At 41.2% G+C, this 21,705-nt stretch overlaps 1 protein-coding gene across 1 annotated transcript in view; it reads left to right on the top strand.

The window, feature by feature from the left end:
- CENPI (centromere protein I) overlaps nucleotides 1-21,705 on the top strand; it is a 33,819-nt gene that overhangs the window by 203 nt on the left and 11,911 nt on the right. The window contains exons 2-17 of the mRNA XM_054996570.1: nucleotides 786-1,109; nucleotides 3,173-3,307; nucleotides 3,486-3,604; nucleotides 4,013-4,120; nucleotides 6,075-6,123; nucleotides 7,968-8,014; nucleotides 8,169-8,258; nucleotides 9,409-9,537; nucleotides 12,851-13,015; nucleotides 14,077-14,197; nucleotides 15,788-15,879; nucleotides 18,043-18,160; nucleotides 18,250-18,314; nucleotides 19,081-19,178; nucleotides 19,307-19,442; nucleotides 19,943-20,067. Of these exons, the coding sequence (XP_054852545.1) occupies nucleotides 896-1,109; nucleotides 3,173-3,307; nucleotides 3,486-3,604; nucleotides 4,013-4,120; nucleotides 6,075-6,123; nucleotides 7,968-8,014; nucleotides 8,169-8,258; nucleotides 9,409-9,537; nucleotides 12,851-13,015; nucleotides 14,077-14,197; nucleotides 15,788-15,879; nucleotides 18,043-18,160; nucleotides 18,250-18,314; nucleotides 19,081-19,178; nucleotides 19,307-19,442; nucleotides 19,943-20,067 (1,811 nt within the window). The 5' untranslated portion in view covers nucleotides 786-895. The remainder of the gene's footprint in view (nucleotides 1-785; nucleotides 1,110-3,172; nucleotides 3,308-3,485; nucleotides 3,605-4,012; nucleotides 4,121-6,074; nucleotides 6,124-7,967; nucleotides 8,015-8,168; nucleotides 8,259-9,408; nucleotides 9,538-12,850; nucleotides 13,016-14,076; nucleotides 14,198-15,787; nucleotides 15,880-18,042; nucleotides 18,161-18,249; nucleotides 18,315-19,080; nucleotides 19,179-19,306; nucleotides 19,443-19,942; nucleotides 20,068-21,705) is intronic.

Genomic DNA, 21,705 nt, shown 5'->3' with positions numbered 1-21,705 from the left:
CGAGGAGCTGAGGTCCTGATCTTCTGAGGTGATCGCCAGTCTCATGGATGTAACTTTCACATCGTATCACCCTTTGCATAGACGAACAGAGCTTTCTGCAACCATTCCATACCCTTCTAAGGGGGCCGTTTTTACTTTCCTGTGGGATATGATGTTGCTGCCCTATTACATTTTTTTCATCCTGCCTTCTAAGACGTTCAGGGTGGTGTAAGTGATTCCTTCCTAGGGTTGTCAGCTCCGTTGGGAAATTCCTAGAGATTTAGGGGGTGAAACCTGGAGAAAGTGGGGTTTGGGGAGGGAAAGGACCTCAGTATGGCAGAATTCCAGAGAGTCCACCCCTCAAAGTAGCCATTTTCTCCAGGTGAACTGATCTCTGTGACCTGGAGACCAGTTGTAATTCCGGGAGATCTCCAGCCACTACGTGGAGGCTGGCAACCCTATTCCTTCCTCCTTTTATCCTCCCCGCAATGCTGCTAGTTAGGATAAATTGAGAGGGAATGACTGGCCCAAGATAATTTGCAATGCAGTCCGGAGCAGAGTTGCTCCAGAGTAAATCCATTGAAATCAGTAGACTTAGACTGGGGTACTTCTACTTAGGATTGTACCTTTAGTGAGTTTCAAAGAGATTTAAATCTGGATTTCCCCATGCTAGATTCATCACTTTTAATCTCTATGCTATACTCCAGCTGCTGTCTAGTAACTGTTAGTGTCTTTAGGTTCCACATTATGATATTGACACATCATTTTGTTTGTTGAAATGCTGGGAAAAGTTTTTTTTTTTACAGATACCTTTTGCTGTTCTTTTTGGAACCACTCTTTGATTTATTGGTGAGTGAGAAGGGTAGTATTGGCTTATGAGGATCACTGGACTTGCTTCCCTTTGGAATCAGACGGTATGAAGAAAGGTGTAATTGCCAAGACTCCAAAGCAAGCTTTGACACGTAGCTGTAGCAAGCAAACTGATCTTTCTGCATGGAAAGCGAGTGCCTTGCAGATGACTGGTCGCAGAAATGAGCAGAAACTTAGCAAGGATAAGCAACAAACTACCAGTGAAAATGCTGATCCCAAACAAGATTCACTTGAAGAAGCTCTGAGCTATTTAAAGAAAGGTAAGATCAGAAAGGGGATAAAGCACTTCTGCCCCAATCAACCTAAGAGAATCTACATTTTTAAGCAAGATCTATAACGTTTATTGCCTGCTAAATCTAGAAGCTATGGATATAAATTTGGTATGTTTGCAAATATTTTTTATTAATTAATTTACTTCATTAAAATATTGCAATCTGTTTTCCTTTTGGCTCAAGGTAGCTAACTGTAATGTACTGTTTGCAGCGGGACTAGTATTTGAGTGGGACATTAATTTTTACTTGCTCCACTGAAGTTCATTCCCATTCTCTACAAGGGATATTCTTCATACATTAACAATACCTCTGAATTTAGCATCTTCTGCAACCTTTGTGAACATACACTCACATATCTTCTCAAATACACTAACTGAATCCTATCTCTATCTACATCTGCATTAAAAATAACTTCCTAATGTTCCTTTATGTTTTGTCATGGCCAACAACACAAATTAGGAGAGGGGTTGGTTTCTGAATGGCACCCACTGATTTCTAAAGGACTTAGTTAACAGATTGCCATCTGAGGCACAATTGAGAGGAGGCAAAACTGGTTTCTCAGTTCAGGAATATGGGTGGCTGGGGGGCAGACATGGACCCCACCTGAGTGGTATCTCCAAGTGTGTCTCTTTGGTTTCTCCCTTTAAGTAAAATGCTAACATTCATTCTCTTGTAAAGCGATGTGCAACATTGCAGTAGGAGCCAAACCCCTCTATTACAGTCACTGATTGGCCTGGCTTCTTGCACCATGATCCTTATGGGAAGTCCACACATCCGATCCTCCCATCAAAAGTCCTTGCAATATAGTCCCTTCTCTCTGCTGTTTCCTATTTGTTTTATTGATCAGTGTTTGACAAATGCACAATGTATTTATGGCTGAGTTTTCAAACTGAGGTGAAAGTTGCGTTTTGGCACAATCCTTTCATTTTTATGCAGCTCTTTCCCAGCTTATAGTACCTATATTGTTGCACATCTTTCAGTTTTTCTATGTGGTGCTGTTGCAAATGCGTTGTTAAAGTCCAGCTAGATCTAATCTACTGAACTTCTCTTACCCAGGAAATAAACTGTCTACCCCAAAGTATCTCTTTATATAGTGTTTTTGTATGGTTTGATCAGTCTTTGGTGAACTTGTGCATTCCCATTATTTTCTGTCACTCTTATGATTACAACTAGTACCAAGTAAAGCTCGCATCTCTTATGTCAGAAACTATTGCTGTCAATCAAAGAATTATTACAAGATGGTCAGAGTAAGTTGGCCAGCTGGTCCAAATGTAGAATGGTGGATAAAGCATTATTCTCGTATAAGCCATAGGGATCCAAGAACCCAAATACTCTAGGTGATGCTCTTGAGTCATATTGAATCTCAGGGTTCTGTTACAGTAGCCTTCTTAATGTTTTACACATCCCACCTCTAAGATACAGATTGCTCAAATAAGCTAACCATGTAAAGCTGCTCTTATTAGAGGAGAGATTTGTCATTCTTTTGTGACAAAGTGTTTACACGAGTAAAAGTTGCACAGATAGAGTATTTAAGTAGGCAGTGCTGTTTACAAAGCAGCCTTGGTCTAACTTCTAGTTATCTTTTATGCTCCATTATAAATACCAAAGCTGTTAAATTCAACAGTAGAATACAAAATTCACCCCAAAACAGAGCAAAATGATGGAGCAAACATGTCTTTAAAGTATTGTGAAATGAGTTTGAACAAATTACAAGTTTGCTAAGGTTTCCTTAGTCATGCCTACAGGCCTGATCCAAATAATAATACACAAAAGGTGACTTCAGTGGGGAATTATATAGTTCTCCAGATGCCATGAAAATTTGGAAGGATTACTTTGCCAATGGACTGGCTGGTTTTGCGTGGGAAAATATTTTGATACCAGAAGCTACAGATAAAGCGCTGGAAGATACTAGAAGAATGCAGCAGGATTTGAGTTCAGTATTTGGAAGAATGTACATAAAAAAGGCTGTCATGCAGTTGCCATGAGATACTATTCGTGAGGATGGTTATTAAGGTGTATTTTAATCCCTGTGCCTCTTGGCTTCGTTCTAGCTAAAGAGCGCACTCCTCTGAAGAATGAAGTTCTGCAGAAACACTTGGTGACTGTGGAAAAGATTGCCCAAGAGAAAGGCTTGGCACCAGAAGAACTTGACTTCTTGCTGAACATAGCACTCAGTGGCAAGTTTGGTAAATAATAATAATTTGTGAGATCTCATCTTTCTGTCACCTTTTGGCCTTGGAAAGTGCCTCAGAGCATTGCCTTGGCTAGTCCTTTAACAGACCTGAGCCTGTTCTAGCTTGTGATAGGTGAGCAGTAATGAGGATGATGCAGGAGCTTTAAGCAACATGCCTTGATGTCTTCCAGCTGAAGTGGTAAGCACACGACTGTTGAAGAACTTGGTTCCCACATCAGCGATAACAGCAGATTCTGTCACTTCAGCGGTGTCTTGGCTCTGCGTTGGCAAGTGTTCTCGTACCACCCAGGTAACATATTGGTGATACCTTGGCTCTTAGCAGTGATACTGTGGAGAGCCTCTGAGCTACTCAACCAGACATGTATTATGTAATTTATCTTATTTTATCTGTTTCATGTATACCCCACCTTTCTCCTCAAAGGGAACCCAGAGTGGCTTACAAGCGTTCTCCTCTCTTCCATTTTATCCTCACAGCAACTCTGTGAGGTAGGTTAGGTTGAGACTGTGTGACTGTCACGCAGCAAGCTTCCATGGCAGAGTAGAGCTTTGAACCTGTGTCTTCCAGATCCTAGTATGACACTCTTAACCACTACACCACACTAGCCATGTGTTTGCATTTCAGAACATTTATGCTTTCAGCACATTCCATAACTGATTTATAGTCCTGTCTCTGCTTTTCTTTTCTCCCTCCCCATAGATGTTATTTTTAAAATGGCTAATTGCAATGTTTGACTTCATTGAGCAAAAGGAGCAGGTTAATGCCCTGTATGGATTCTTCTTCAGCCTCCTACAAGATGAGAAACTGGTAAGATACAAGTGTTTATTGAAAGATTTTGAAAGACTTAACTTCTGCACTCTGATATGTGGTATATGTAATTCCTCATGATGGCCTTAAATAGCTCCAGTCCACTGTTGCTCAGTGAGGAGAGTTCTGCACTACTACTTCCTATATGTATTATCATCTATAATCCATCCGAAGAACTATTCTTCCTAAAACATTGCATTTCCACAAAGTGCCTAGTGGCAAGATCAAAGCCGAATGTGCATTTGATAGTAATATGTCCAGAGAACAATTGCTTGTATATACTCATAAATTATCATTTATATAGGATTCCAATTAGTATTTGCTGGCGATGATCAGCATCATATTTTCTGGAAGTTAGAAGCCCAGACATTGTGTTAAAATTAATACATTGAATTATACTATATGAAATCCACCCCCAGAACCCAGACAATTTTATTATGCTTCTTTAAGAATTAGGTTCAGAATATAGACTTTGAAAATGTTGGATTATAGCTACATTTTCTGTACAAAGAAGAAGAGAAAATTTCTGCCAGGGTCAGCAAGCTTGAGTTAGGTAGGGGGTACCATTTTCCTAATAAGGATTTTTTATTATTATTATTTATCTGGCTGCAGAATGTAACTCTCTGGAATTCTCTCAACAAGCAAGGCATCTGAGATTATTTATTCTCTTTCCTATCCAGTTTGTTAGTTCTATTAATAAAGCTTTTGATAGTCTTAATCATTTCAATGTCCTGAGGACTGCTCCACAGGCACTCTGTCACCAGAAAACGATGTTGAATTTATGAATTACAGCAGGTATATATATGTATGCTTTTGGAAATGTACTAAACTTTCCACTGTCTCAGGATAGATGTACAAAGTATGGAAGATAATTTACTCTGGCTAACATATTACAACCAATGTTTATGTTGTAATAGTCCTTTAACAGATACGTTTCTTTTTTTTACTTTTTATTTTATTAATAAGATTAAAAGCCCAATAAAAGGGCAGAGAAAAGTAAAATTAAAGAAAAAAGAATACAAAGAGAGAGAAAAAAGAAAAAAACAAAGAAAAATAATACATATTTCATTTTCCTCTGCAAAAAAGAGGAGGAAAAGAAAGGCAAAACAAAGAAAAATTATACATTTTCCTCTACAACACCTGTCATATCTTTACACACATTAGACTTGCAGTTTTAATACCTCTAAAATTTACCTTTTCAATACTGCCCCCTTTCTATTTATTTTTCCCAAGTTTATCTTAGAAATCAAATCCACAAATCATCAATTTGTTTTTTCTCATCTCATGGAGAAAGTCAATAAGGGGTTTCCAGTTAACCATAAAGGCAGACAGTGTTTTATCTCTGATCAGAGCTGTAAGTTTATCTCTGCTAACTCCATTTTCACAATCCAGTCATCCATTGAAGGCAATACTATACTTTTCCATTTTTCCATATAAAAGCCTAGCCACTGTTGTCACATGTAGAAATAGGATACCATGTTTATTTTCCAACTGTTTGTCTATTAGTCCCAACAAAAAGGCTTCTAGTTTATATTGTACATTGATCTTCAAAATTTTTTGTATTATCATATGAATTTGTGACCAATTTTTTTTTTGCTTTAAGGCACGTCCACCAAAGATGATAAAATGTTCCTTCATGTTGTTCACATTTCCGCCATTTATTTGACACACCTTTACTCATTTTTGCCAATTTATCAGAACAGATATGTTTCTTGAGTAATGAACTTTTTTTAAAAAAATGGTCTGGACTTATAAGAATGAAATCTGACTATTTTTCAAATTACTGTAAGATTGTCTTTTTGCAGAATATGTATTTGTATCTTTCTTTTTAATAATGAATCAAGGTTTAAAAAAATAACCTGAACTGTTGGATTAAAGTACACCTCCGTATTATGGAGTGAGGAATACCAAGTTCGACAAACTAATTGTTTGTATTCGTATTTTGTTTTTGCAGTTTCCCTTTGCCTGTCATGTGCTATATTTGATAACCAGAAAAAAGAATGGTAAGAAATCTTAACTGGATTCATGAGATATTATGTGCTTATAAAAGTGATGATCTTGGTTTCCTCCATTGGCTTTCTGTCAAAGGAATGAATTATTCTATTAAGCTAGTTTTCTATGGACCCATTTGGTTGGTTTAAATTACCAGCAAAAATCCATTCAGTTGTCCAGTATTTCTGTAGCTCTGTCAATGCCACTGGTACTTTACAGGATATGGCAAGTTCCTGCCCCAAGTAACTGACAGCTTAAAAATCAGCTCAGGAGACAAGGTGCAGGGAGAGAAATAGACATGAGGAAGGATGGTGGCAGGGAGTTCATTCTCTTTTGGAGAAGGGTTCTGGAAACCAGGTTACTCCTCCTTTGGCAGGTACAGCTTATTAAAATGAGTTAGCTTGAAATCTGTCCCAGGAAGAGGCCTTTGTCATAGGAGTGTGCGCTTTGGGTTTCCAGTTCGGGGGAAAAAAACTGAATCGGGCCCAATTTGTAAAGATTCGGTATTTCCAAATCAGGGCCAGTATGATGTCCCCAATTCAGAAATACTGAATCAGCTTCCCGAAGCAATTCAGGTCGCTTCGGGAAGCTTTGGGGCCCTTTTAAAGGGCTCCCTCCCACAACCACCCCACTTACCTGGGACATCCTGGCGGTGGCCTTCCCTGCTGGTTGCAGCGGAGACACCAGCTGTGGCCTTCCCTGCCACCCAGCTGGCCTCTGCAGAGGCGGAAGCGCGGGCAGTGGAGGCGCTGGTTCTGGCCTTCCCCACTGTGCTGCTGGCGGCGGAGGCACCTGCTCTGGTCTTTGCCATGGCCCAGCTGGCCTCTGTGGAGGCACAGGAAGCAGTGTGGGCGGTGGAGGAGCCGGCTCCTGTCTTCAGGAAAGGTAAGTGGGGTTGGGGGAAGGGAGGCTTGGGGGTCCTCACTTCGGTATGGTCTGAATCATTATGAAGCATACCAAAACGATTCTGATAACCTGAATCCAAAGCAGCTTGCCGCTTTGGGTTTTAGGTTATTCCGAAGCAAGAAAACCGAATATTTCCCCCAGTGCACACCCCTGCTTTGTCATGCCTACTCCACAAAGCATAGACACATCAGAGCTCCTGTTTTTTTTCTCTCTATTAGTTTAGTGCCTCTTCAAAATGCTAGCTTTCACCATTTTGTGTCCCTCTCCCATCCACAGAGGGTGGGAAGGGTATTTGGGTCAGGACAGAGCTTTTAATGGCACTGACCAGATTTCTGGACACTAAACACCCTACTGCATCAATAGCTAATCTGAAGACCTCTGCTTTTATCCAAGGAGTAGGAACCTTTGGCATGCCCTCCCTCTTGAGCTTCCCCTGGTACCTACTATATTTTAGTCACCAGGCCAATTCTTTCTACTCAGACTTCACTTAGGTGTTCCATTTCTAAAAAAACGTTTTAAAATTATCTGCTGCTAACTTAAGGATCGTTTTATCAACATGGCTGCTGACTGCTCCATTATATGCTTTTATACTCTGGCTTGCTTGTATTGGTATGAGTTTTCGTTAAATTTACATGGGTTGTTGATCATTTTTATTGGTATTATTTGTTTTGTTGTCTGTTTACTTAGTTTTGTTTTATTAAGGAAACCTGACTCCAGCAGGTCTGGAGAGGTAAAAAACAAGTTTAAAAAACCAGAGGTGTTCCATTGGAAAAGCCAGGACAATTTTGAAGTGTGTTTTGTTGTTCAGCTTGGCACTGTGATACACAGGGTAAAAGAACATGGCTCTTCCCACTTCCACATGTTATCCCTATGTATTATCTGCCACTTTACCTTGTGTTGCAGTTCCCTTTACTAGCTTGCCTGAAGAATGTTATTTTCCCCCCCCTAGTGAAACCTTTCCGTGTGAGAAAACTCCTAGACCTGCAGGCCAAGATGGTGAGTCAATTGAAACTCATCTTGCAATGGATCACTGTGGGTCCAGCTTAGAGATCTGCTGTAACAAATGAAGTGGGCTTCAGGAAGTTCCTTGATGATTATGTTTTAACATGGCTGGGGTGCAACATCTAACTCTTCTCCTGTTTCCCACTAGGGAGCAGAGCCTCCTCTACAGGCTCTTCTTCTGCTGTATAAGAATTTCAGTCCTGAAATGGTATCTATAACTTTGCCCACAAAGACAAAGGTAAGGAACAGGATTCCTGGGGACGAGGTTTTTGCTCAGCAGTGGCAAAACTATTTTTATTTCTGTAGGAAGATGTGTGTGGTGTGGACCTGAGGTGCTGTAACTGTGTTCTTACAACATTTTGCATATTGTAGGTTAAAATCAATCAACAGAAAATCAAAGTTGTCCTCTATGCATAGCAATGATACCTAAAAATGTGATTGCAAAAATTCCTCATTGAGTTAGTCTTAGGAAGGCATGGATGACTGAGTGTTTAAAAGTTTGAGAGTTGCTTGTTCTATGCTGGGTAGTTGTTTGCTAGTGTTCTGTGTTGATTCATACGCTGGCAAAACTTCAGACTGCAAAACATTTATGTATTTGAGAACATATACATCGTTTAAACTTTAAGTAATTCCTCTGTTCTGAGAAAGAGTTAAAAAGTGCACAAGATGAGTGTTCTCTGAAGCTATAGTTTAAGGTCTTTTTTTAGTTGGAAAAACTTAATTCAAACTGGAATATTTAGACTGATAGAAAGTGGTTAGGATTATAAAGGAAAACTAACCACAGATATCTAAAGAGTTGCCTAGCTGGGGTACTACCCAGGAAGATGTACTCAGATCAAATTAAAACTATTTAAATCAAATGGTAGGCATCAGTGTTGACCAACACTTACCACTCCTTATATTAAACCAACACACACAGACTGGTAATGTTGCAAAGGAGTTCCAGTTTAAACAGATGACACATTTGAGAAGGGCAACCATGTGATCTTCCACCCAGCATGTATCTTCTCGTGTGAGCCTTTTATGTGTACTTCTGTTATCTAAACTAGGTATGGCATTTGTTACAGGTGGACAAAAAGGTATAGTGATTCTAATAGAGTTGATGTGTGGGTGGACTAGAGCAGCATCACATATTCTTCTGCTGAATCTGAACCCAGCAATCTGCTGATGGTGGTGCTTAGCCTAGGCATTCGAGTGGGTGAACTGTTCCTCATAACTTTCTGTTGTGCATTCTAGCCACCAGGATGGCAGCTCTTGGTTGTTACAAACCGTTTGTGGGAAGTTCTAATAACCCACTCACTGGGTCTGTTGGTGGCTCCCGCTTTTAGAGTAAGAAAAGGCTATTGTGTGACATGGAGATCACTTCTGGGTTGCTTTTTGTTTTTCAGATACAGTTCAAGAACTCAGAGAACCCGTGGAAAATGGCCATCAGCAACATAAAACGGCGACTCTGTGGAGCACCACCTGCATCCCAGCCAAGTCTAATCAACACAGCTTGTCCCCAGACCCGGAAGAGGGTGAGTTGCTGTTGATTGCTTGAGTGCATTTATTGGCTTATGGCTGTGTGCGCTAATCTTTATGTTCTGTTCACTGGCAGTCAGTATCAGCCCACTCCCGATGCCCATCCCCCACCTTCACCCAGCTGGGATCAAGAGCGGATCAGCTGACAATGCCCGCCCTTGCCTTCACCCAGCTGGGATCAGATGCAAGGCAGGTGGCAATGCCAGCTTTCCCTTCACCCAGCTGGGATCAGGAACAGGTAACAGAAGGCAAAAAGCCCCCCCCCCCCCGAAGTATACAGTCAACAGAAATGAACGAAATTAACAAAATAATCAAAACTAATTTATATAAAGTGCGAATAGTGCCTCAGAAATCAAAATGAAAACCAATTTAGACATATATACAAATGCAAATTTCAGCAATACGCAATGGTGGGAACATAAATATGCAGTCCTATATTATTTATCACTTCAGGAATATCCAACTGTTAGGAAGAAGTTCATGAAAGGGTAGAAGCCTGAAGTGTTGCAGTAGATGCAGGACAGTGTTGTTCAGTCCAAACAGCCACGCCTACAGGTATCGCCAGCATGTTAATAATCCATCCCGTTTCGCAGTAATAGCTTCTTCATAGGCAATGTAATCTATAATACAATCACCATCAATCATCATAACATCTTACCATTCAACCTAAAACAATATAATTGTAACTGCATGAATGGTATACTCACAGTAAATAGAACAGTCAATTTCAAACCACCATTAACCTCTATAGTAAACGTGTTAGCGTCGTATCTGGGTGAAACCTTCCCCACTCTTTTAAACATCTTACTTAAAGAGCCCACAGCCTACACAATTCCCATTTTACAAGAGAGCGAAATTTACAAAATTATAGGAAGCAGCTCAAATCCAAGGCATTGTTCAGCCCATATGGAGTGATGGTATTAAGCCTATATATCCATTCCAATTCGAGCTGCAAAAGACTGCGCTGAGCATCTAAATATTTTGGTTGTAAAGCCTGTAACACTGTTACCCTCTGTTAAGATGTTTAAACGAGTGGGGAAGGTTACACCCAGATACGGCGCTAACACGTTTACTATAGAGGTTAATGGTGGTTTGAAATTGACTGTTCTATTTACTGTGAGTATACCATTCATGCAGTTACAATTATATTGTTTTAGGTTGAATGGTAATGTTATGATGATTGATGGTGATTGTATTATAGATTATATTGCCTATGAAGAAGCTATTACTGCGAAACGGGATGGATTACTGACATGCTGGCGATACCTGTAGGCGTGGCTGTTTGGACTGAACAACACTGTCCTGCATCTACTGCAACACTTCAGGCTTCTACCCTTTCATGAACTTTTTCCTAACAGTTGGATATTCATGGTGATAAATAATATTGGATTGTATATTTATGTTCCCACCATTGCGTATTGCTGAAATTTGTATATGTGTATATATGTCTAAATTTGTTTTCATTGATTTTGATTTCTGAGGCACTATTAGCACTTTATATGAATTAGTTTTGATTATTTTGTTAATTTCGTTCATTTCTGTTGATTGTATACTTCGGGGGGGCTTTTTGCCTTCTGTTACCTGACTTGTGCTCCGAGGTAGCTCTTCTTCAGTTGGGATCAGGAGCAGAGCAGGTGGCAATGCCCACCCACCATCACCTGGCCAGGATCAGGCGCGGAGCAGGAGGCAGTGCCGGCCCCACCCCCTTCATGCAGCCGGGATTAGGAGTGGAGCAAGTGCCTTCACCCAGCTGGGTTCAGGCGTGGAGCAGGTGGCAATGCCCACCCCCCTTCACCCAGCCAGGATCAAGCAGGGATCAGGTGGCAATGCCGTCCTCCCATCACCCAACCATCACCTGACCGGGATCAGTCATGGAGGAGGAGGCAATGCATGCCTTCCCTTTCTAGAGCACGCAGTATTTTCCCCCACAATGGGCGTTGTTACTAGTCTCCTTCCATAATTGCTTATCTCTTTTGACAGGTTTTATTTTGTTCTGTGTGTGTCTCTGTTTATTCAGTTTGTCTCTAATTATGGTTTCCCGCATCATAATTTGCTACATGGGTTGGTAATTTCTGTCTGCAGTGTTCTAGGTTTTCTGCCCCTTTTGGTTTTTGCTCATCCCCATTCTATTTAACTGTTCGTAAAAATAACAATAACAACAATACTAATAATAATAAGCAGCAGCTATCTGTGTGCAGTCAGATTTGCATGACAAGATAAATGTTAGAAGTAAAAGACTGAGTAAGAGAGATGAGAAGCTTGCTTCCAAATTGGAAAAAGCACAGTTACTATGCAAGGAAGAATTCTTATTTGGCATGATTTCAGAGTATTCCAGGAGACCATGAAATTCTTTGGACAATTATGTAAGACTGCTTAATGGAGTTTAGGTGATGTGCTCAACGATATTTCAGATGATGCTATCACATAGGTGATAGCAAGAACCAGTACAACTAATGCCTCAGAAGAAGCTGAGTGCATGCTAAAAATACTGCAATTGATGGGAAATCTTTGGCAGAGAAACCAGTGTGAAAAATGCATCCAGATAGTAGTGAACTTGTGAAAATCACTTTCTTCCACTTATGTCCTTTTCTTTTTGGAAAAACTTATTTGAGGCGTTTTATCTCATCACTGATCTGATTCACACCTGCTTAGCTTTGATAGTACTATAGCATGAGGGGATAACTGCCCTGGACTCTTGTTTGCATTATGTATGCCTAGGAAGATACGTAAGTTTTACAAACTTTCTGTAATGAAACACATATTACAAAACTCTAAGAATTGTTAAGAATGTTTCAGCAGGGGTGATACAGCTTTAGAAAAGGAGTGGAGAAAATATGATGATTGGACTGCAGCAAGTGGAGAGCTAATACTTACCAGTTCTATTGAATGGGGGAGTTCCCAGAAACAGTTAGCAGCTCAGGTCTTTCCTTGCCTTCCCCAGACACTCTGCCATGTGTCCTGAAACTCCTCTGAGGACTGGGAGAGCTTCACAAGTAAAATGGGCTGCAAGATGGGGTGCTACAGCAACAAGGCAGTATAATGATGGAAGCCTCAAATGGAAGAGAGAGGCAATTTCACCTGATCCCTGCTCACTGCTAGAGCACCCCACCCAGTCTTAGGTTTTGCTGTCTCCTGTTCCTCAAAGAGTAGTTTTGAGCTGAGGAAAGAGCCATTCTGTTGGCTCCTTTCATGAACTCTGTCACTGGATCCAAACCTTTATCTTGGCTTCCTTGCAAAATACAGTGAGCGCAATCTTGGCAATGTAGCTATGCAAGGTTTACTTTTGGCCTCTTGCTGTTTTCTCTACAGAAGTGGAATAACAAGTTGGTCTTGCCTGCATGCAGTGTCCAGTCCAGCTGCTCTGCTGTGAGCCAAAGGACACACCATATTGATCTCATTGTCCATAGTGATGCCTTCCCAGTGGAGCAGCTACAGACCTTCCCCCAGCTTCTAGAGAACATCCACTGTTTAGAAGTAAGTGACTAAAAACGAATGTACAAGGGATGAAACAATTAAGCAGAACAGGGTATTGAGCCCCAGTTATGCTTTTTAAAAGCTCTTTGTTTTTTCATGACTCAACTAGGGTCTATTTCTAAAAAAATAAATATTTGCAAATGATTCGAATTTAATACTTAGGATATATGAAATTTGGAAAAAAACCATAGTTTGCCACTATATAAATGAACCTGGAGGGTCCTTGGGCTTGCTCACTCGCCTCTCCCCTCTGTACGGTCATATTACTTATTTTTAGGCTTGCAGCAAATCAGAGTTTGCTGGTTCTGATGTAATGACAAAATACACACTGGCACAAAAGTATCTCATTTCACTATCCATGGAGGGAGGGGCACTCATAACGAATAACTTCATAGTCATTTGAGAGTGTCATCCCATATGGAAGTTTCACTCCAGATTTATTCCAGAATCAGTACTTAAGTGTGCATCTTGGTGAGGTAGTAGTTACCTTCACGCTTTTATTGCAGGCGATTAGTTTGGGGACGTCTCTGATTCATGATAGCTCCAGATGTCTCTGAGTTTGTATGAGGGACACGCTAAATGAAATTATCTGAAGCAGTTGGGTTGTCCTTCCTGAAACAGGAAGGTTGCCAGATTCCTGTTTACAACAATATGTACCATATATTACAGTACTTGTGCAAAATCACTGTATTAGAATGTGTGTGTCATCTTATATAACTATCTGATGCATATAGTTTTCACAGGTTTTAACAGCATTTGTCCTTTCACTCAACAATCCTGTCCTTATACATGCAAACATTGTTTCAATTTTTATTTTATTTAATGCATAATATTTATATCCTGTATTTCTCCTGATCAGTGGATTCCAAAGCTGCTGACATCAAACTTTAAAATAAACAGAATCTTACAACAGAAATAAAAATAAAAGGAAGCAAACCACAATATCTTGTATATGCTTGAATTCCTGTGTTGAGATACAGAGACATGTGGTAGTGTTGGCTGTACTGGAGCAATCTTGTATATCACTTTCTCACTATTTGTCCTCCTGATGTCTGTTGCAGCTTCCTTCCCGGATAGGCTCTGTGCTAGCAAATCCTCTTTTGCTGCACTATGTTAACTGTGTTTCAGATGACTCTGTCTACCGAAGGATGTACTACTGGATGGGCCAGACGCTTAGAGAAGGTAGGGAAATTGATTGTGAGACAACATGTCAATAGATGGATGCATCTAGGCTCACATCATTTGCAGACGATACTCAGCTCTGCCTTTTCCACCTAATGCTGATGATGCTATTGATGTTATGAACTGGTCCTTGGAATCTGTAATGAGCTGGATGAGGGTGAACAAATTGAAACTTAATCCCGATAAAATAGAGGTGCTCTAGTTTACTAGAAAGGCAGACCAGGGACTTGAGATCTCTCGTATCTTGGTTGGAGTTATACTCCCATCGAACAGCCAGATTCACCACTTGGGAGTGCTGTTTGACACAGTAGTTACCTTTGAAAACCAGGTTGCTGAGGTAGTTCAGATGCTTTTGCCTAACTTTGATTGGTGTATCAGCTGCATCCATTCCTAGCCAATCAAATCTAATCACAGTGGTCCATACCTTAGTTATATCTAGACTGGACTGTTGCAATGTGTTTTACTTGGGGTTACCGTTGAAGAGAGTTCAGTAGCTGCAGCTAATACAAAATGCTTCGGCTAGACCACTATTTGGGGCCAGCTATTGGGACTGTAAAACCCTGATACTACAGCAATTACAGTAGCTACCGATCCGTTCCTGGGCCCAATTCAAGGTATTGGTTTTATCCTTTAAAACCCTATGTGGCTCAGGACTCAGGTATCTAAAGAACTGTCTTCTCCCAGATTTTCCTCCCAGGAGTTAAGATCACGGGGAGTGGCTCTCCTGACTGTCCCACCAACTAAAGGAGCTTATTTGGTGGGTGCACGAGAGAGGACCTTTTGAGTGGCAGTGCCATGACTGGCCCCCTCACTACAGATCTTTAGGAGGCAGCTGAAGATGGTGTTATTTAGGAATGCTTTTAATTAATTTCATTTTTTCCTAGTTACTGGCAGTCTTAATCTGTTTTTTTTTATTCTGTTTTTTTTTTTAAATGTAGTTTTATTAATGTCATTTTATTTAGCTTGTAAGCTGCCATGAGACCCTGCCTCATAAAGGGGGCTAATAAATGTTTTAAATAAATAAATAAATTTTTCCTGATTAAGATAGTAAAATCTGTCTGGAATGTAGTGCTCTGTAACAGCAAATAGGGGCTAACATGAAGGAATGCTTTTCCACAGGGGAAAAAAATCCTCTGCATAGAAAACGTGCACCTTGGAGAAAGGTTCTAGCCTAACCATCTCCCTATTATACTATGTGTAGGTATCTTCCCTTTCCCCATGGGAAACAGTTCAGTCATGTGAGCCCCCAACTGCAGTAGCTCAGCTGAGACACAGACCTGCCGTCTCAGAGCCAAGCTACAAGTGACGAATTACACTTGCCCGGCAAGTGAACAGACTCATGTGTATTCCTCCCTGTTCACTTGCGCTCCAGAGCAAGGGAATGGCAAGTGAACAGGGAGGAATACACGTGAGTCTGTTCACTTGCCAGGCAAGTGTAATTCATCACTTGTAGCTTGGCTCTTAATGAGAATTGGACCCAGGTTCAGCAGCGGCTTCTTGGCAGGAGCATAATTTACATGATGTGGGAAGGGAGGTGTGGTAAAGAAGGCATTGTGGCATTGTTTGTCTCTGTCTCTTCTTATGATTCAGAATGTCCTTGGCATAAATTTGAGAACCAGCCGTTTGAATTGGAATTCAAGGACTTCTTGAGGAAAATCTTTGAAGCAGAATGTTTTTTGCAGGTGAAGTTCTCCACATTTCACTGTCATACCTTGGGGATTGGGGGTGTCTGGGCTTTAATTTCCATCAGCACCTTTTGTAACTCAAGGGCTCCAATGAGTGTTAGCAGTGATGAATATGCTACAGAGGAATATTAAATCTTAAATTACTACCTGACAGCTATGGTCAGCTGGGGCAAAATGTACAAATTGAAACTGAACCCAGACAAGATGGAAATGATGCTGTTTGGGAAGGCAGAGATATTGAAGGACATTCTGCTCCCCACTTTCGATGGAGTTCAGCTGACCCTTGCAGACTCAGTTAAGGGCCTGGGGATTATATTGGACCCAGTGACACTGCTAGGGAAGCGAATTAATGCAGTTGCCAAAAATCCCTTCCACGAAGTCTAGCCCGAAAGATGGCCCCCTACTGATCTGGCCACCTGGATCCACATTGTGATAATATTGAGACTTAACTATTGTAATGCACTCTTCTTAGGTCTCCCCTCAAAGTCAACTCAGAGACTCAGAAGTTAAGTGGAACATGTCTATTACTCTCATTCTGCAGTCACTATGTGTGCTGGCCGTCTATTACTGGGCTCAATTCAAAGTTTTGGCTATCACGTACAAAACCCTTCATGGCTTCGGTTCCTCATACCCACAAGACTGCCTCTCTCTCTCTATGCTCCACCAAGCCAGCTCCGTTCATCTGAACATTGCCTTCTGCAAGGGCCACCCTATAAATGGGCAAACTCAATAGCTGTCCATACACGCACATTCTCTGTAGTAGTCCCCACCTTATTGAACAGTCTGCTTGAAGAGGTCAGGGAAGCTCCCACTCTCCTGGCTTTCCATAAACTGCAAAACTGAATTATTCAGGAAAGCTTTCTTACACAGGTAATAGGGCTGTGCTGTAAGGAAATGGTTCAAATATTTTTATTTATTTATGTCATTTATAGTCCGCCTTTCTCACTGAGACTCAAAGCCAATGTGTTAGTTTCAAGGCCGATCAGTTAGTTTCAAGGACATTTCCATAAACAGTGTCATACAGTAAATAAACACAATTTACAAAGACGTAGCATTAGTAAGAATCCATGCAGAGTTGAACAAATGTTGAAACAGACCATAAGCAATTCTAGGGCTCTAATAAAGGGCTTTCATAAAGAGGTCGGGACTGTAGACTAAACTTCTGTGCACTGTTACTGTCATTTATTATGTCATATTGCTTTTGTTTTATTTCAACGTTGTTTCAGTTCCCTATCAGCTTTCTACTTGTTTTCAAATTTCTGTAATCTGTACCCTGTTGTACTGTTTACTGTATGCCCTGGCTGTTGATTGTATTGAATTACACTGTGTAACCCGCCTTGAGTCTTAATGAGAAAGATGGACTACAAATAACATTAAATAAATAAAAGATAACATTACACATTGCATCTGCAAACTGCTACCATTGTAAACACTATCCTATCTGATTTAAGACTAGTTGTTGAAATACATGTAGAGCATCTTATGGAGATATGGATGTGGAGGCAGAGGTGGTGGCGGCTCTTGGACAGAGCCAAAGATGGGAGTTTCTATGCTTTCTCAGGCTTTGTTCTGTTCTCCCTCTGGTACCCCTGTATCTTCTCCAGGCCTTGGCTAAGCAGTGAACATTCTGATAATCCGTATTGTTATTGAAATAAATTACACTGATTTGGGCTTGCATTTCTTGTGTCACTTCCAGGCTCAGGAGAAGCCATTTAAGATGGGCTTGACTCAGGGCCAGCCCTACCATTTTATCATGGTGTATAGCAGGACACCTCATCGAAAAATAGTTAGGGGGTGCCATCAAAGGGCAGCAAATTGGTTCATTTTTTAGGATATAATTTTTATTACAAGGTATGCCATTTAGATGATCCAATTTTGGCATAAAACATTTTGGCTTGTCTCTGGGTTTACCTTGGCCATAGGGAAATTACCTTGACCAAAGTGATCTCTTGAACAGTAGGAACTCTTGCCATCTGTGACACAGAACTTGCCTCTCTTTGGTATGGCAGCCTTGATAAAGCTGCTGCTTAACCTGTTTCTTGAAGGGAGTCACACAAGTACATCTGTCATCTCGGCTCTGGGAAAACATTACAAGGGTGGGAGCATGAAAAGAGTGTGACTGGCAAGAAAACTCTTGACAGTATCAACTCTGCTTTTCAGGAGGGCTTCTCATCCTGTGAAGAATTCTTGTACAGGAGCCTCCCGTTCTGGGATGGCTACTCCTGTCGGTCTCAGGTCCTGCAACTGGTGACCTGGATCCCTCTCAGCACCTTCTCAGGTATGTGACATGGACTAAGCACAGTTTGCTTTGTTGTTTAGACAGCTTTGCTTCACCGTCACCATTTCTTCTTTTTTCCTCCTTTTCAGAAATGAAGTCCTATCTCTTCAAGCCCCTGGCACAACTTTTTTTCACATCATCCCTTTATTTTAAGGTAATGGCGGGAGAGGGGCCAGCTAATGTGACATACGAGGTACCCGATTTGATCCCCAGCCTATTGGGAATGGAAGTGAAGGGGCCCGGGAGTGTGTGCTGAAGTGGTAATGGCTCAGAGATGCTTGCCTGAGATACTGAAGAGACCATTGATCATAGGGGGCAACAGTGTTAGGTTATCAATTGCACTTGGTGCAAAACAACACTGCGTGGCAATTGCTAAAAAAAAAGTATGCAAAGCACATCATGCTCATTAAATGGGTTTCTTTTCCTGTCTAAAATGGCTCTTTGTGGGAGAATTTGGCTTACAGTGTCTCAAAAATAGAGCTAAGAGAGTAATATCTCTTGAAGTCTCTACTCTTTATTGTGTGCACAGCCAGAGACATGGAAACTGCATATACAAATCCTCTTATTTGCTCTGGTAGGATAATAAAAAGGATCCTTCTCTCTTAATTGAAGTTCTTTGAATGTGTGCACATGTGTATGTGTATATATAAAGCAGGCAACATTTAATAAGCTGGGGCGTGCCAGAATTTAGGCATTCATGTTTCCTACAACTTTTTTATCTTTTGTCTCTTGAGGCTCACACTGCAACTGCAATCTAATGAAGTACCCTGTAAAGTTCTTGAAGCTTATCACGGCTGCTATCCTGGGTTTTGAGAAGCTCTTCCCTAATTTCTTTACACAATCTTAATGGTATAGTCAATGATGTCCTTGCCAGGTCTGCAATAAAGCTGATCCATGGGTTATTTTGTTTCTCTCCATAGTGCAGTGTTTTTGAAAGCTTGAGGGAGATGTTACTGAACTGGCTGAATTGGCACCTCATGCAAACAGATACAACAACAAAGTTGAATGCTGATCTCTTGTAAGTTGATTCTTTTAAAAGGCAGGACACCTGTACTGCAATATCAAGCAAATATTGCCCCTCTTGGTAGTCCTGTTATGCTAAGAGGCCTGTATTGAAGCTCATGTCTGTATCTTGCCTGGCTGCAGGAACACCACCCTTTCTGGCTTGGTGAGCTCTGTGGCAGATCTCATCCACTTCGTTGGCTGGCTCTCGACTGTTGCCCTGAGCTTGGAGAACAACTCTGCTTTCTTGATGCACTTCATCCTGGATTTCTATGAGATAGTATGTAAGCTGTTGGTGCCAAAAGTTGGTTCTGTATAAAGGTCCACTGTCCTTGGCAGAAGGCAAGCCTTCTTGTAAAGGCTCTGGGACTTTGGCCAGAAAACAAATAAACACAGGGGAAAATTCTGGAAACAGCAGAACCTCCTCCCCCCTTTTAAAGATATAGAAATCTTCAAAAGTTTATTTGGTCAGTAGGACACCTGACATTCATGTTGCTCTTTTCCCCTACACTCTCCTTGTATATTCTTGGAGTAGCAGCCGGAAGTGTGTTTAACTTAGGAAATAGCTGACTTTCAAGGTGTTTACAGAATGCTCCCATAGAACAGGACAAGAGAAATAAAAATATTTTAATTGCCTATTGAACTGATACAGTAGTAAACAGGGTCCCAGAGTTTAACCAGGAGTTAAAGAAAAACGAGGCCCCCTGTGTTGATGTGGTGCCCAGGACTAGAGTGCTGAACACAAAAGCTTACTTGGCTGTACTTCTTCCTGTTTTGCAGGTGAGTGACGTGTATCTGAAGTATAACCTCCCCTTAGTTGTGATGCCTCCTGCTGGAGTCTTCTATACGGCTCTGCTTAGCATGGATTCTGTCTGTCTGGACCACCTCTGCTATATTATGCACAGGTATTGAAAAGACGGGACGGTCCTTTTTTCTGTCCTGATGCTCCTTATGCTGGGAATATTTTTTCCTCCTTCAGAACAGCATCAGGATTTCCAGGGTTCTGCCTCTTCAGGGCTGCTTAGTAATAGTTTAATCACCCCTGCCACTAATCTGCAACATCCTTATCAAGATGGTTGTTGTGGGTTTTCCGGGCTGTATTGCCGTGGTCTTGGCATTGTAGTTGCTGACGTTTCGTCAGCAGCTGTGACACTGAGTGCTGTGACACTGAGAGATCTCTGTCTTTTGGTGCTACACCTCTGAAGATGCCAGCCACAGCTGCTGGCGAAACGTCAGGAACTACAATGCCAAGACCACGGCAATACAGCCCGGAAAACCCACAACAACCATCGTTCTCCGGCCGTGAAAGCCTTCGACAATACATCCTTATCAAGCTCTCTTATTTTTTTTTTCCCCTTTGCATTTGGTCGCTCTGGGCAGGGATGATGCTTCTGATGCATGTACAGAACCTAAGTCAACTTCTTGGGGCTAGGTAGATGTTAAGTCACAGAGCTAGAGGAAAGTGTCTTCCTGACCCTCCCAAATTATTCACCATTTACAAATTGAGGTCTGGAGATGGTACAACATCTTACTACCTTCTAAGTTATTTTGCAATCTCTGGTTTTCATGGTGTGTTTGGCTCTCTGGATTCTCCTTGGAAATGTAGAAACGAGTGTGCCTGCAGCCATGATCATGATAGTCCAGAGTTAGATCTGCTTGCTTAGAAGGAGTAGTTCATTTAGTCATAGAGGAGGACTCTAGTTCTGCCATTTTGTGAACAACTGATTCAGAGTTTGAATTCAGGCTTCTCTTCCTCACTGTGAATACGTCTAGTGTAAAAACTGACTCCATAGTGGTGTCAGCATTTTGTTTTAAAACAGAACTTCTGTGCTTAAACGTAACTCACGGGTGCAATTTTAAGAAGCTAGATAATTTTAGCGTGGAAATTGGAGAACTCCTTTAAAACCTGTGCTCCCCCGCTCCCGCGAATGAACTTAAATCTGAAATATGAACTAAGTTTGGCCAACAAGATTGCTATAAAAATTGCTTTTGGATTGTTCATAACATGAATTAAACATGGCGTAAGGGCAAGAGTAATAGAGATAAGAAAAAAGTTCTTGCATTGTGAGTTTGTCTCGTGAGCTGTTGAGCATCTCTGACAATTAAAGCAACTGTTCTTTGACATTATAAACACCTTATGATGTGGGTGGAATTGTTACAAATCACTTCAGGTTCTGGAGTAATAGGACACCTAACTCAGTCTCTAAGTGATGGTTTTAGTTGGAGTGGCTATGTTCATTAGCTGCCGATGGTCTAAGCTCTTGGTGGCCAGTTTTGATGACAAACAGCGGTCAGTTCTCTGCTAGCCCTGCTCTGTAACAGAACACTGCTGTTCTTGACAACGTTGGTTGTTTCAGGGGTTAAATCCAATTCAAGAAGCAGCCAATTGCTGGACAGCTGGCATAGGGCTCTTTGTGTGGCTTTCTTCCCAAGGAAGCCGTAGATAATTAATGTGGAAAGCAGCACTCTGGGAGATTCACTGAAACTAGTGCTTAATATATAGAACAGCTGTTGAGACCGATTATTTCTGGTGACTTCTGGTT

This window comes from Eublepharis macularius, chromosome 13, assembly GCF_028583425.1.
Source record: "Eublepharis macularius isolate TG4126 chromosome 13, MPM_Emac_v1.0, whole genome shotgun sequence".
NCBI lineage: Eukaryota > Metazoa > Chordata > Lepidosauria > Squamata > Eublepharidae > Eublepharis > Eublepharis macularius.
The sequence above is the reverse complement of the archived record's forward strand: the minus strand, read 5'-3'. Positions and strand labels throughout refer to the sequence as shown.